Source organism: Pinus tabuliformis, chromosome 1_1, assembly GCF_031772625.1.
Source record: "Pinus tabuliformis cultivar Carrire ecotype Pingquan chromosome 1_1, CPIR1, whole genome shotgun sequence".
Taxonomy (NCBI): Eukaryota; Viridiplantae; Streptophyta; class Pinopsida; order Pinales; family Pinaceae; genus Pinus; species Pinus tabuliformis.
In genome coordinates, this window is record NC_142297.1 from 934,370,685 (window position 1) to 934,385,255 (window position 14,571).

Genomic DNA, 14,571 nt, shown 5'->3' on the forward strand with positions numbered 1-14,571 from the left:
TTGCTCGGACGGCCAAAAGAGGTCAGAATCCGGGCAATTTTTTTTCTAAAAATCTTGTAGAGGCAATGTTTGAATCATGTTTTTTGTTCTGGAAATGGATTCAACACCATCAAAAACATCTAGGACACTTAAAATTTTGAAGTTTAACAACTATAACTTGGATTTACAAAAATCCTTGCCGGATTTTCTCTAAATATAACCGGAATTTCCATAACTTTCCGGGCAACTCCTCCACCTCATTAGACTACGCGGAAAACTGAGCCATATGAGCCACCTTGAAAATAGTGAAAATAAATAAAAAAGATTAGAATAACGATAATCAACCCCTGCTCCTAGATAGTCAAACATCACATCCTATAATGAATCAGTATATCATGAAACTCTCGAACTCATCATAAGATAATTATGAAACCAAATCCAGTTTTTGACCAGCTCAATTCTGTCAAAAGCATTGACTCATTACAGCATGAATGGAGATAAATATAATAGCAAGGCATCGCCTTCGCCTTTTCACCTTGGCTCCATAATGCTCAATGAAAGATTACAACCTGCATAGTGGACTGACGCATTACAACATGAATGGAGATAAATATAATAGCAAGGCATCGCCTTCGCCCTATTTTCACCTTGGCTCCATAATGCTCAATGAAAGATTACCACCTGCATAGTGGACATTAGATGGTGCTGCTACTTCCAATGACGGAGTGTTGCTTGACATGTTGTTAGGGTGTCGCATAGGAGTAGTTATCGCACGTTCAGCTTGGTGAGGTGGGGCTAATACACTCTGCTCATCTACGAAAGTAGGGCTTGTGGGCGAAGGAATATGTTCTTCCCCACCTGTCAACGTCGACACCACCTGTGACATTGAAGGCCTCAATGTTGCACTTGCTTGGGTGCATAGAAGGCCAATTTTAATCACTCTATTCCTTTATTCCCATGAGTAACTACCCTCCAATGTGGGATCCACAACTTCTAATGCTCTCTCTGCATTATACAGTCTCCACGTCTGCTAGTTGACCAATATCCACAAAACCATAAAACATTGGTTAGCAAGGAATCATAGTTGTTGGACATTTTAGAAAATGTTTACTTTAAAGATGAGGTGAGGTCTACATGTGCCATACAGCTTCAGTGAGAAACTCCGTGTCTTGAGGTACACTGTAGTACTTCTTTCTTCTGCTAATAATCTCAAGGAGAACCACTCCAAAGCTAAATACATCTGCTTTCTCTGTCAACTGCCCGCGTAAGGCGTACTCGGGCGCAATGTAACCACTGCACAATCAAATCTCTATCTCTTAACCCTCTTAAAATTATATAATCCTTTCTCTATTGTAATTGATTAATATCCCGTAATTTATTAAATAGAGTTTGGGACATCATGAGATTAAACTGTAGAGAGACTTCTTATAAAGTTCCTGCATCCCTGGTGCTAACGTGGCTCTCATCTTCTGCAAATAGTCTGGCTAAGCCAAAGTCTGCTATTTTGGGTCGGTATTTATTGTCTACTAAGATATTGCTTGCTTTGATATCTGTGTGGATGATTCGAATCTCAGACTCCTCGTGAAGATAAGTAAGCCTGCGCGCAGTTCCAAGAATGATTTCATACCTCTCTCTCCAATTAAGTAAATTCCGTTTTGTTGTATCTACAATTATTGCATCATAGACAGTAAAGGAATTAGCAACGTACTACACAAACTCGAACAATTCCAGGATTGAAGCATAGATTAATTAGCAGTGAAAGAGCAAGCGAGAACAAACCAAATATAATCTTGTCGAGATTACAGTTGTGGAGGTATTCGTAAACTAGTAGCCTTTCTGATCTTTGAACAGAGCAACCAAGGAATCTCACTAGATCCCTGTGCTAAAAACGAGTTATCAGATTTTCCTCATTCATAAATTCGTTGTCTCCTTGCCTTGAACCTATATTCTGCCATTTAATTGCAAGCTCTCTCCCGTCAGGTAGAACCCCCTGAAGATCAATGAATTCAAAATTATATTTTGTTCTTCATTATAACTGACTTGGACCTGCTACCAACTTGTATGTAATTCAATGGAAGGCAATGATCCTAGGCCCTTACCTTGAAGACGGATCCAAACCCTCCTTCACCAAGTTTGCTTTCAGCTTTAAAATCAGAGATAGCCTGTCTTAGAGTATCGTATTTGAAAATGAGTTCCAGATTTGCTAGAGGAGGCGATAAGGTAACTTCTCCTTCCTCACCTGTGGAAGCAATTACAGGTGTCTATTTAAGTAATGAAATAGGCGAAGAGTTCACCATATAGAAGCTAATAAGATCCACACTGAATGATTGAGCAAATTAGGAATATCTGGTTCGCGAAATCTGTTCCCAAAGTTTTGGGCGAAAGCGAAAGAGACCCATGGCTGCAATTAACCCAACCGAAGTAGCCATTGTGACCAGAGTTATCCCAAGCACATTATGTTTTTTGCCTTCTGCCAATTTTCACACAAAGCATCACGAATAAATTCGCCATCTTAAATTTCACCAAAATGTACAAAACATCATTGTAGAATGTAAACGCTATGTGAAGGAACATACCGGATGATGGATTTGGAGTCGATAAAAATGGATAAATCTCGCAACGAAGATCGCAACCCATAGTATGGAATTGTGCTCCAATTGTTCCGTTTCGGCATGGCCATGGATTTGACTGATAAAATTTTATACTTGAGAGAGCAGATAAGCAAGACTTGCAGCTCGCTCACGACAAATATCTCCAACACTGGGCTAAGCTATAGATCAGATGCGAAGGCGAAGATGCTGCTAGGAATGCATATGCAGCAAAAAGGTTGGCACTCCCCATGGTTGTTTCGCTAATATTCAAGAGCACGTTTAAAGCAGTAGACTCGAACTTCTCTCGCTGGTTAGTGCTATATCGCTGGTTGCATGCACAAGCATAAGGGTGGATACCCTCAGCACTATAACTGTAAAAATAATGATCGTCATAACGTATGAAGCAGCCATCCATTAGCATGAATCCATAAGTACCGTTTTGACATTTATTAAGAAGTCTTGCTTTTACTGTCGATGCGCAGTATTGGTAGTGAGAGGAAGTTAAATCTCCCCTGCACTGGAGAAGCCCATAAACAGAATCATTGCTGTTTTGCCCAGGCTCAACATTAGAGGTAGCGAATAGAGTCATGGAAAAGTTGAGCACCAATGATTCCAAAACCTGGTTAAGATGATGCTGGAAGGGGCTACCATTTGTATACTGGCTCTTGTTCCACAACCGTAGGAATCCGGAACAAATTGACGGACCGAGACATCTGGAACAAATTGACCGACCGAGAGGTGCAGACACGTACATAAGAGTGAAGATGAGTAGCATGCTTCTGCTTAATTGTTTAATATTAATGGCGATGAATATTAATGGTGATGAAGAATATTAATGGCGATGAAGATTAATGGCGATGAAGAATATTAATGGCGATGAAGATTAAACAATTAAGCAGAAGCATGCTACTCATCTTCACTCTATGTACGTGTCTGCACCTCTCGGTCGGTCAATTTGTTCCGGATGTCTCGGTCCGTCAATTTGTCCCGGATGCCTACGGTTGTGGGAACAAGAGCCAGTATACAAATGGTAGCCCCTTCCAGCATCATCTTAACTAGGTTTTGGAATCATTGGTGCTCAACTTTTACACGACTCTATTCGCTACCTCTAATGTTGAGCCTGGGCAAAACAACAATGATTTTGTTTATGGGCTTCTCGAGTACAGGGGAGATTTAACTTCCTCTCACTGCCAATACTGCGCATCAATAGTAAAAGCAATACTTCTTAATAAATGTCAAAACGGTACTTCTGGATTCATTCTAATAGATGGCTGCTTCATACGTTATGATGATCATTATTTTTACAATTATAGTGCTGAGGGTATCCACCCTTATTCTGGTGCATGCAACCAGCAATATAGCACTAACCAGCCAGAGAAGTTCGAGTCTGTTGCTTTAAACGTGCTCTCGAATATTAGCGAAACAACCGTGGGGAGTGCCAACCTTTTTGCTGCATATGCATTCTTAGCAGCGTCTTTGCCTTCGCAGCTGATCTATAGCTTAGCCCAGTGTTGGAGAGATCTGTCGTGAGCGAGCTGCAAGTCTTGCTTATCTGCTCTCTCAAGTATAAAATTTGATCAGTCAAATCCATGGCCATGCCAAAATGAAATAGTCGGAGCACAATTCCATACTATGGGTTGCGATCTGCGTTACGAGATTTATCCATTTTTATCGACTCCAACTCCATCATCCGGTATGTTCCTTCACATAGCGTTTACATTCTACAATGATGTTTTGTACATTTTGGTGAAATTAAACATGAGGCCCAATTTAATGGTTACATTTCGTGTTACAACTCCTATCCCCTCGCCACCGGCTGCATCATTTGGTATCATCCTTCACATATTTTACAATGATAACAATAAGTTACAAACTAGTTTCATACATTGTGGTGAAATTTAACATGCCCAATATTTTACAATGATAAGAATAAAGTTATAAACTAGTTTTGTACATTTTGGTGAAATTTAAGATGGCCAATTTATTTGTGATGCTTTGTGTGAAAATTGGCAGAAGGCAAAAAGCATAATGTGCTTGGGATAACTCTAGGTAGAGTGGCTACTTCGGTTGGGTTAATTGCAGCCATGGCTCGCTTTCGCTTTCGCCCAAAACTTTGGGAACGGATTTCGCAAACCAAAGATTCCTAAATTGCTCAATCATTCAATGTGGATCTTATTAGCTTCTATATGGTGAACTCTTCGCCTATTTCATTACTTAAATAGACACCTGTAATTGCTTCCGCAGGTGAGGAAGGAGAAGTTACCTTATCGCCTCCTCTAGCAAATTTGGAACTCATTTTCAAATACGATACTCTAAGACAGGCTACCTCTGATTTTAAAGCAGAAAACAAGCAGGGGGTTCTACCTGATGGGAGAGAGGTTGCAATGAAACGGCAGAATATAGGTTCAAGGCAAGGAGACAACAAATTTCTGAATGAGGCAAATCTGATAACTCGTGTTTAGCACAGGAATCTAGTGAGATTGCTTGGTTGCTCTATTCAAAGATCAGAAAGACTGCTAGTTTACGAATACCTCCACAACAGTAATCTCGACAAGATTATATTTGGTTTGTTTTCGCTTGCTCTTTCACTGCTAATTAATCTCTGCTTCAATCCTGGAATTGTTCGAGTTTGTGTACGTACATTGCTAATTCCTTTAATGTCTGTGATGCAATAATTGTAGATACAACAAAACGGCATTTACTTAATTGGAGAGAGAGGTATGAAATCATTGTTGGAACTGCGCGCAGGCTTGCCTATCTTCACGAGGAGTCTGAGATTCGAATCATCCACAGAGATATCAAACCATGCAATATCTTACTAGACAATAAATATCGACCCAAAATAGCAGACTTTGGCTTAGCCAGATTATTTGCAGAAGATGAGAGCCATGTTAGCACCAGGGTTGCAGGAACTTTGTAAGAAGTCTCTCTACAGTTCAATCTCATGATGTCCCAAACTCTATTTAATAAATTACGGGATATTAATCAATTACAATAGAGAAAGGATCATATAATTTTAAGAGGGTTAAGAGATGGAGATTTGATTGTGCAGTGGTTACATTGTGCCCGAGTATGCCTTACGCGGACAATTGACAGAGAAAGCAGATGTATTCAGCTTTGGAGTGCTTCTCCTCGAGATTATCAGCGGAAGAAAGAAGTACTACAGTGTACCTCAAGACACAGAGTTTCTCACTGAAGCTGTATGGCACATGTAGACCTCACCTCATCTTTAAAGTAAACATTTTCTAAAATGTCCAACAACTATGACTCCTTGCTAACCAATGTTTTATGGTTTTGTGGATATTGGTCAACTAGCAGACGTGGAGACTGTATAACGCAGAGAGAGCATTAGAAGTTGTGGATCCCACATTGGAGGGTAGTTACTCATGGGAAGAAGGGAATAGAGTGATTAAAATTGTTCTTCTGTGCACCCAAGCGGGTGCAACATTGAGGCCTTCAATGTCACAGGTGGTGTCGATGTTGACAGGTGGGGAAGAACATATTCCTTCGCCCACAAGCCCTACTTTTGTAGATGAGCAGAGTGTATTAGCCCCACCCCACCAAGTTGAACGTGCGACAACTACTCCTATGCGACACCCTAACAACATGTCAAGCAACACTTCGTCGTTGGAAGTAGCAGCACCATCTAATGTCCATTATGCAGGTGGTAATCTTTCATTGAGCATTATGGAGCCAAGGTGAAAATAAGGCGAAGGCGATGCGTTGCTATTATATTTATCTCCATTCATGCTGTAATGCATCAGTCTACTATGCAGGTTGTAATCTTTCATTGAGCATTATGGAACGAAGGTGAAAATAAGGCGAAGGCGATGCCTTGCTATTATATTTATCTCCATTCATGCTGTAATGCGTTAGTGGTTTTGACAGAATTGAGTTGGTCAAACACTGGATTTGGTTTCATAATTACCTTATGATGAGTTTGAGAGTTTCATGATACACTGAATCATTATAGGATGTGATGTTTGACTATCTAGGAGCAGGTGTTGATTATCGTTATTCTAATCTTTTTTATTTATTTTCACTATTTTCAAGGTGGCTCATATGGCTCATAGTTTTCTGCGTAGTCTAATGAGGTGGAGGAGTTGCCCGGAAAGTTATGGAAATTCTAGTCATATTTAGAGAAAATCCGGCAAGGATTCTTGTAAATCCAAGTTATAGTTGCTAAACTTCAAAATTTTAAGTGTCCTAGATGTTTTTGATGGTGCTGAATCCATTTCCACAATCAAAAATATGATTCAAACACTGCCTCTACAAGATTTTTAGAAAATAATTTGCCCGGATTCTGACCTCTTTAGGCAGTGCGAGCAATTCCTCCGCCTAGTTAGACTACTCATTTTCGACTAAAAAGAAAGCTTCTCAGTGACGTAACAAGTAGGGCTAAGGTTCAGTGCCTAGGTCCTTCCCGAGCATAGGAAATAGTTCCTCCCTAGAGCAAGTATAGGAAATAGTTCCATCTATAAGATGCGGAATAAATTGATTTCAACCTCATTCACAAATATCCTCCTTCCCGAGAACCTTCGGAAGGATGGCCCAATATCTCAGGGATGTTCCTCCTAGCAATACAAAATAGCTATGATTCTTTTTCACAATTTTCAAGGTAGTTCATAGTTTTTCGAGATATCTTCAAGTAATTTAAAACCTGTGAAAGATGGTTTAAAATAATAATAAAATAGCTATGATTCTTTTTCACAATTTTCAAGGTAGTTCATAGCTTTTAGAGGTATCTTCAACTAATTTAAAACCTGTGAAAGATGGTTTAAAATAATAACAAAATAGCTATGATTCTTTTTCACAATTTTCAAGGTAGTTCATAGTTTTTAGAGATATCTTCAAGTAATTTAAAACCTGTGAAAGATGGTTTAAAATAATAACAAAATAGCTATGATTATTTTTCACAATTTTCAAGGTAGTTCATAGTTTTTCCAGATATCTTCAAGTAATTTAAAACCTGTGAAAGATAGTTTAAAATAATAACAAAATAGCTATGATTCTTTTTCACAATTTTCAAGGTAGTTCATAGTTTTTCGAGATATCATCAAGTAATTTAAAACCTGTGAAAGATGGTTTAAAATAATATTAGCAACCTTTCAATATTTTTACTCATTTTGAAAATTCAAAGTTTTAAAATATTAAAAAATAAATTTAGCTAAAATAATATTAAGTTAATTTCTTGCTTATTTTTAAATAATTTAAATTTTTAATATATTTAAAAATAATTTTAAATTGTTTTTTATGTGGGATTTGTTTTATCTCATACAATTCTTAAGAGTGTTTTGAAAATTTTATTTGGTAAATTTGGACATAAGAGATATTTCCATAACTTTGAGTAGATAGTTATATGATTTGAGAAAGGTTGTAACCCTTTTTACAATTCACCTATCACACTTTTAGGGTTGTTCTAAAGGATTATTCACTATTGACAAGTTTCAGCCACTGTTTATAGGAAATTTTCATTTGGAATGACCATGTTTCCACGTTGAAAAATACTTTTAAATTTTTTTGTTACATATTTATAAAGATTAGTTAAAGATGTCAAGTATATAGGAAATTTAAAACCAACTTTCTTTGTTAATATGTGTATCTCTTTCTCATAAAATTATTTCACTGCAATTACTATATCAAAATAATTTTAAAAATATTTAATATTATTTTATTTATATAAAGATTATTTAAAGTATATTATAATTAATAAAAAACTATATAAATTATTTTATTTTAAAACTATTTACATAATGATATATTACTTTAAAATTATATATATATTTTAATTTGAATAAATATAATTAAGTTTCTATAAATATAGTTAAGTGTCTTAGAAGCCAGTCTATAATAAACTAAATTTCATTAGACATATATACACATAAACTAAACTAAACATATCACTTCTCTTAGAATAATAACATCTGGTGGATAGGCATATAAATTAAAATGGATTATTTTAATTGAGGTTGGGTATTTTCATGTTTATAATATTTGTACAATGTTTAATTAATGTAATTACATGCAAACGTATTTAGTTTTTATTTATATTTTTATTATAGCTTTGTGGGTTGGTTTAAATGATATATTAATTTTTAAATTTGGTATTCTAATTTGTATGTAATATGATTTGTAATACTTGTGTGTACAAGTATAAAACGGTCCAGGTCTCTTAGTTATATAATTTTATTAATTTGTGATTTAGAGTGATATTACGTGGTGAAACATTACACACAAGTGTGCAAGCTAATGAACTCGTCACTATGTATTCCAGTTATGACTATGTATTCCAGCTATGTGATATATGGGTTAAAAATGAATTGAGCTTTATCATTCAATTATGCAATATTTATATCATATTGGTGTATACATAGAAAGGTTGGCCTAGGTTTTATTCTTGTTATTCGTGAAATATATATACATGTACAAACTAGTGCGTTTACAAAAACTATTCATATTACGTACAATACAATTGGTTGGTTGAGTTCTTGTTGTTAAAACACCTTTGCCATTGAGAGTTTATGAGTTGAATTCTCTAACATCTTTCAGGTCAAGCTCGGTAGCATTAATCCTATGTTAACATATATGTCAAACCAAGTTAACATATATAGGCTAAAATTGATATATATATATATATATATATATATATATATATATATATATATATATATATATATATATATATATATATATATATATATATATATATATATATAGACTCGACCAGGTCTCTTGTACATTTATTTAAGATATATAGGCTAAAACTGATATATATATATATATATATATATATATATATATATATATATATATATATATATATATATATATATATATATATATATATATATATATATATAGACACACACACACACACACAAAACTGTGTTTATGTGCATCGCCGAAATTTGATAATGTATGTAGCATGAAATCATAATTGTGACATGAATTTGTTGTATATACACATTTTGTGGGATATGTATGTTCAACATATGATTTACGATATATCTATATACCCTGTGATATCAATATAATCAACCCAAGCGATTTAAAGGGTGAGTTGAGCAGCAGCTCGATTTTACGTAATCCTGTGGATTGGGACTATATTTAATTCGTTTTTATCACTTGACCTCCACCCTAGGACCCCAATGGCAAATTGGGTGAGACCCTCCTATACTGCGGCTTGCCTTATTCCATTCGGCAGACCAGGGTTACGTTAAATCCATTTTGTCGCTAGACTTCCACCCCTAGACCCAAAACAGGGTAGGGGCAGACCACCTAATTCGTTCTCCCTTCATATCCACCTTCAGTACATTACTATATATATAAACGTACTAACACAGACCCAAATGAAGTTTGTGGTGGTGGTAAATTGGTTATGTGAGCACATCGCAAAGCGCACCCACACTTTATACGTCCACTGGGGCTTTTTACCCGAATAAAGTTTGTGGTGGTGCTAAATCGGGAGCACATCGCAAAGTGCACCCACACTTTATACGTCCGGTGGGGCTTTGTAAGAAAGGTATACACAATCATGGGATACTGACCCCTAGTGGGCGATGGGGTGGATCAAATTTTCATATTATAACATCTTTGTAGTAATATTTATATACATATCCAAACATTCATTGGTAAAAAATCATATGAATAGTCATGGGACCCTCACCTCCGATGCGGTGGAAGGGTGGGTCACGCACCCTTGTAAATATTGCATATTGTGAAATTTGGTTGCCACATACATTGTGTTTGGTTTAAATGTGGTGCACTATGTTTAAATAATTATTTATAAACCTTGGTTGATGCAATTACATTGTTGTGTCGAGAGGTGCTCTACAACTCAATATAGGAGTAGATGTGTAGGCGTAAATGTTTAACCTTTAACATTAACATTTAACATTTATATGTATGCTCAATTAAAAAATAATAAAAGATTAAAATTAATATAGATCTTAGTATGGTGGATATGTTGTAGTGTAAATAATTAAATCTTAGCAAAATTAATAATAAAAAGTTAAAAGTAACAAAAATAATAAAATTCAATTTGTTATGTTGTAATTTTGTTTTGCAGGGCACCTTTGCTTGTGCAATTCAAGTTAGTACACTGGTCAATGCTAAATTAATAATGGTTGATAAATAAATCATTCTACAATCTTGCTCTGGTAGTAACTAATAAAATGAGATGTCAAGTCAATAAGTAAATTGTTGGCTCAAATACAAGAACTTGCATAAATTTTGGTGGGTAGTAACAACTAGTAAGTCTACACATTTACAATTTTAAGCCTAGATAAGTGCTGAAGAAAACATATATAATGGCAGGAAATAACTCTTTTAAGTATATTTTTTATATCTTATTCCTATCCATTTTGTATGTAAATTCTTGCTTAAATTATGGTGGTGTCGACGATGATGGATCCACCAACATTCAGGTGATATCCCCAGTATGAAGTCACAACTAGAACTCACATCGTTTGTTGTAGGAGTCCCATCTGGTATGATGGCCTGGTTGTCATTATCTTAAAGATATGTCTTAGCTCTTGCATGTCAGCACATGAGAGTGGTATACTTACTCTTCAAACAGTGAGGTTCATGTGCCTGGTGAGTGCTTAGTGTCGCTTGTGTCAAATTTCTTTCATTGCAGAGCGGAAGGGTGAGAGTGAGTCTCAAGTCAAACGGGAATAGTCCTAACTCAGTTAGAGACACACAACACAATAGGATCTGCGCCGCTTCCCTTGGAGTAGTCTACACGGATGCGGCAGTCACAAACACAAAGTGAACATATATCACATACAACACCCAACGGAGTAGTCCACACGAGTGCGATGATGGTTATAACAAGTTTACAAGAATGAGTCTGTCTAGTGTCTGATGGAGTAGTCGACACGGGTGAGACAATGATAACAACTGATACAACACATTTCCAACATCATATGCACTAAAACAACCAAAATAGTTCTAGTATCTTAGTACAAGTTAAAGCAACATGCATTACAAGCGTCCAAAGAATAGTCTTACAAACGAATAAAATACATGTGTGAAAACGTGATGGCCTGTGACAGGCTTCTGAATTAAGTGAAAGTTCCAAGACACATTCGTACACCATACATCACTAACCCCAATAGTGGGGCATTGGAGCCACTACTCGCTCCTCAAAGAAAAGACTAGAAATTCTGAAGGCTAAGTGGGAGGAGCCAAGGTGAAAAAGTCCATTGCATGTACAAATGAGGGGTGTATATATAGCCAAGGGTGAAATTGACCCTTGTCATTGTTTGACTTCCCTCATGAATGTTCGACTTACATTACTCTTTGACTCCATCCGTGGGTCTCTTTGACTTCCACGTGACAGTACATTGATTACACAGTTATGACCCAAATTAGTGATGTGGTCGAGGCGACTCATCACACAACTCAACATGACACTGTCGGGATGCACATCCTAGCTATGCTATTCGTGTCTAGTTGGTGTGCTGTTGAGTGATGAGTGTTCTCGTGGTGTATCATAGCTTCACCTTCGCATGGTAAAGTTCCCAAAGCCTTCAATGGTCTTGGTGTTCACTTGATGTTTCATGCATGTGCATGTGTATCCTTATCTTTGTGCTTGGTATGCTTTGTGTGTTCATCGAACTATGAGCAACTCTTCTAGCATGCGATCCTTATTCATCTCATTCGTCGTCGTGCCATGTCTCATCCATGTACCTTATTCTGCAATCATTCATGACAAGACGACATCAAATCCATAAATAACATGTGTATCCTTATCTTTGTGCTTGGTATGCTTTGTGTCTTCATCGAACTACGACCAATTCTTCTAGCATGCGATCCTTATTCATCTCATTCATCATCGCGCCATGTCTCATCCATGTACCTTATTCTGCAATCATTCATGACAAGACAACATAAAATCCATAAATAACCTATTCTACCATGATGCATTGTTTTTTGTTTCAGGGTGCAGGTGACCGAGAGAGAGGACAAGGCTCCAAAACAATGTAGAGAAGATGTGATGCCGTGATGCGAGGCTCTGGGGCACTGTTGGGGAAAAATATGCAGAGGTCATTGAGAGGCTCAGTTGAGAAGTCTGGGACAACAGTGACATATGCGGGAGATGGCTTAGCTGGGAGGCAGAGTTGCACAATTTTTCTGGGGAGGCAGTGAGGGCAGTAGCAAGCAGTGGTAGTGAAAACTGTGCAATTTTCAGTAGGAGATCGGGATAAGGGTGCGGGAACTTGCTTGTCAGAACTACAAAGATCTAGGAGGAAGTCAAGCAGGACATGTCTGCGCAGTTTCCGGTTTGAGCGGGGCGTCGGGTGTTGAAGAATCTAGGGCATGCATAATTACATTGATTCTTCATAACATGATAACAATTTGTGAAGAATTTATTTTTTTATTTTTTTATCTTAGCTTGTTGTTTACTTCATTATTGGTATGTGAATGTTAACTTCATGAAACTTCTATGAAAACAAAAAAGACAAGTAGACAACTAATTGGCTTTCTGCAAGGGCCAAAACCTCTCCTTCTTGGAGAGGAAAACCCATGTGTAAATTTATCTTATAGAGATTCCATTTACAAATACCAAGACCATGACTCTTGACACACACTCTGCCTCTCCAAGACCAAGATATCAATCCTCCTTTCTATCGTTGTTAAGATCATCCTTATTGTTTATGTCATAATTATTTCTCTTCCAAGATCTTCATTGTTGCTGCAAGATTGTTGAGAACATTATGCATAATGACTGCACCTTGATATGATTTGTTTCACCTTCCTTGAGATCTTGAATGCACTTCACTGCACTGTAAGATCAATCTCCTCATCTCTTACCTTTGACTAAACCAATTCTCTTTACTGTAGTGATCATAGTTCTTTTCATATTTGAGACTGCATCTGAGATATATGCTCACATTGAGATCACTAGAAGGCAGATCTAAGTACTGTGATATCATTGTGACTGTACATTGACTTTCACAAGTGTATATAGCAACATTGAGGTTTGTTTCATCATGATTATAATGTCATCAAGGTCATTGCATTTTCTATTCTTGTTGTGACATAGACAAATCCATATACTAGGTCAAGAATGTAACTCTTGTCCCTCTTGATTATTGTTCTCATCATGCCAAGGCTGCAACATCATTTGGAGTTTTACGATTTTTGTCCCATACACCTAGAATGCTACAAGAGAGCCACCTAGATATGATGGTAGGACTACTCCTTCAATCTACAGGTATGCCGAGAGGGTGACAAGCGTTGATCCTGCTGCTCCTTAACCCATTCGAGGAGGCAGCTTGATCCCTTAGACACACCTTTCCTCAATGCGGATCTGACTACAACTTCTCTCTCCATGACTGCGACTTTCCTCTTCATGACTGTGGCTCCATGCCTTGACTGCAGCTTCATGGCCTCATGATTGTGGCTTCAACTTCTCATGACTGCGACTCCATACCTTCACTGCGGCTTTATGTCCTTATGAATGCGGCTTCACCTTCTCATGACTGTGGCTCCATGCCTTGACTGCGGCTTCACCTCTATGCGAGTTTTGTCCCTGCTATTTGCGGATACCCCAACAGGGTATTTATAGTAGTTTTCATAATATATTTGAGCCGACGTGAACCACGAACAATTGTGACTATAGTTCCAAGACGACCTGTCTTATTTATGTATTTAATTCATTTATTTTGAGCCAACATAATCATCTCTCTCTTTCTTTCCTTGCATACTTCGAAAGGCTTGTTTTGAGGCATTGATATTGGTCTTGGAGGGTTGTTAGACAACTTTGAAGACTTGTACATATTTACATAAACTCATGAAGAGTTTCTATACACATGACATCATTCTATGATATTTAAATAAATCCTAAAGACATCAAGAAGACGTCTTTCACCTAGTGACACTTCTTGCTCATGAAACCCATGTAGCAAGATTACAAAAATAATTTATTTCCTTTTATTATATCAAATAAAAATATCATGTCATTATGAAAATTGAAACTAGTTACACTTTCTTC

General features: G+C 36.9%; 3 protein-coding genes across 3 annotated transcripts; 2 read left to right on the forward strand and 1 right to left on the reverse strand.

Annotated features, from left to right (window-relative positions):
- Positions 1 to 1,404: 1,404 nt before the first annotated feature.
- Positions 1,405 to 2,616, reverse strand: LOC149217522 (cysteine-rich receptor-like protein kinase 43). The gene is made up of 4 exons (XM_089390251.1): positions 2,556 to 2,616; positions 2,079 to 2,218; positions 1,870 to 1,969; positions 1,405 to 1,643 (listed from the first exon to the last, which is right to left on the reverse strand). Exons 1-4 carry the CDS (start codon positions 2,614 to 2,616, stop codon positions 1,405 to 1,407), a joined length of 540 nt encoding a protein of 179 aa, XP_089246377.1.
- An 824-nt stretch (positions 2,617 to 3,440) lies between these two features.
- On the forward strand, positions 3,441 to 4,100 carry LOC149217523 (uncharacterized). Its single transcript, XM_089390252.1, has 2 exons — positions 3,441 to 3,589; positions 3,737 to 4,100. The coding sequence occupies exons 1-2, from the start codon at positions 3,441 to 3,443 to the stop codon at positions 4,098 to 4,100; spliced, it is 513 nt and encodes a 170-aa protein (XP_089246378.1).
- Positions 4,101 to 4,202: 102 nt separating this feature from the next.
- On the forward strand, positions 4,203 to 6,272 carry LOC149217524 (cysteine-rich receptor-like protein kinase 3). The gene is made up of 5 exons (XM_089390253.1): positions 4,203 to 4,263; positions 4,815 to 5,024; positions 5,252 to 5,486; positions 5,623 to 5,770; positions 5,889 to 6,272. The coding sequence occupies exons 1-5, from the start codon at positions 4,203 to 4,205 to the stop codon at positions 6,270 to 6,272; spliced, it is 1,038 nt and encodes a 345-aa protein (XP_089246379.1).
- Positions 6,273 to 14,571: the final 8,299 nt, after the last annotated feature.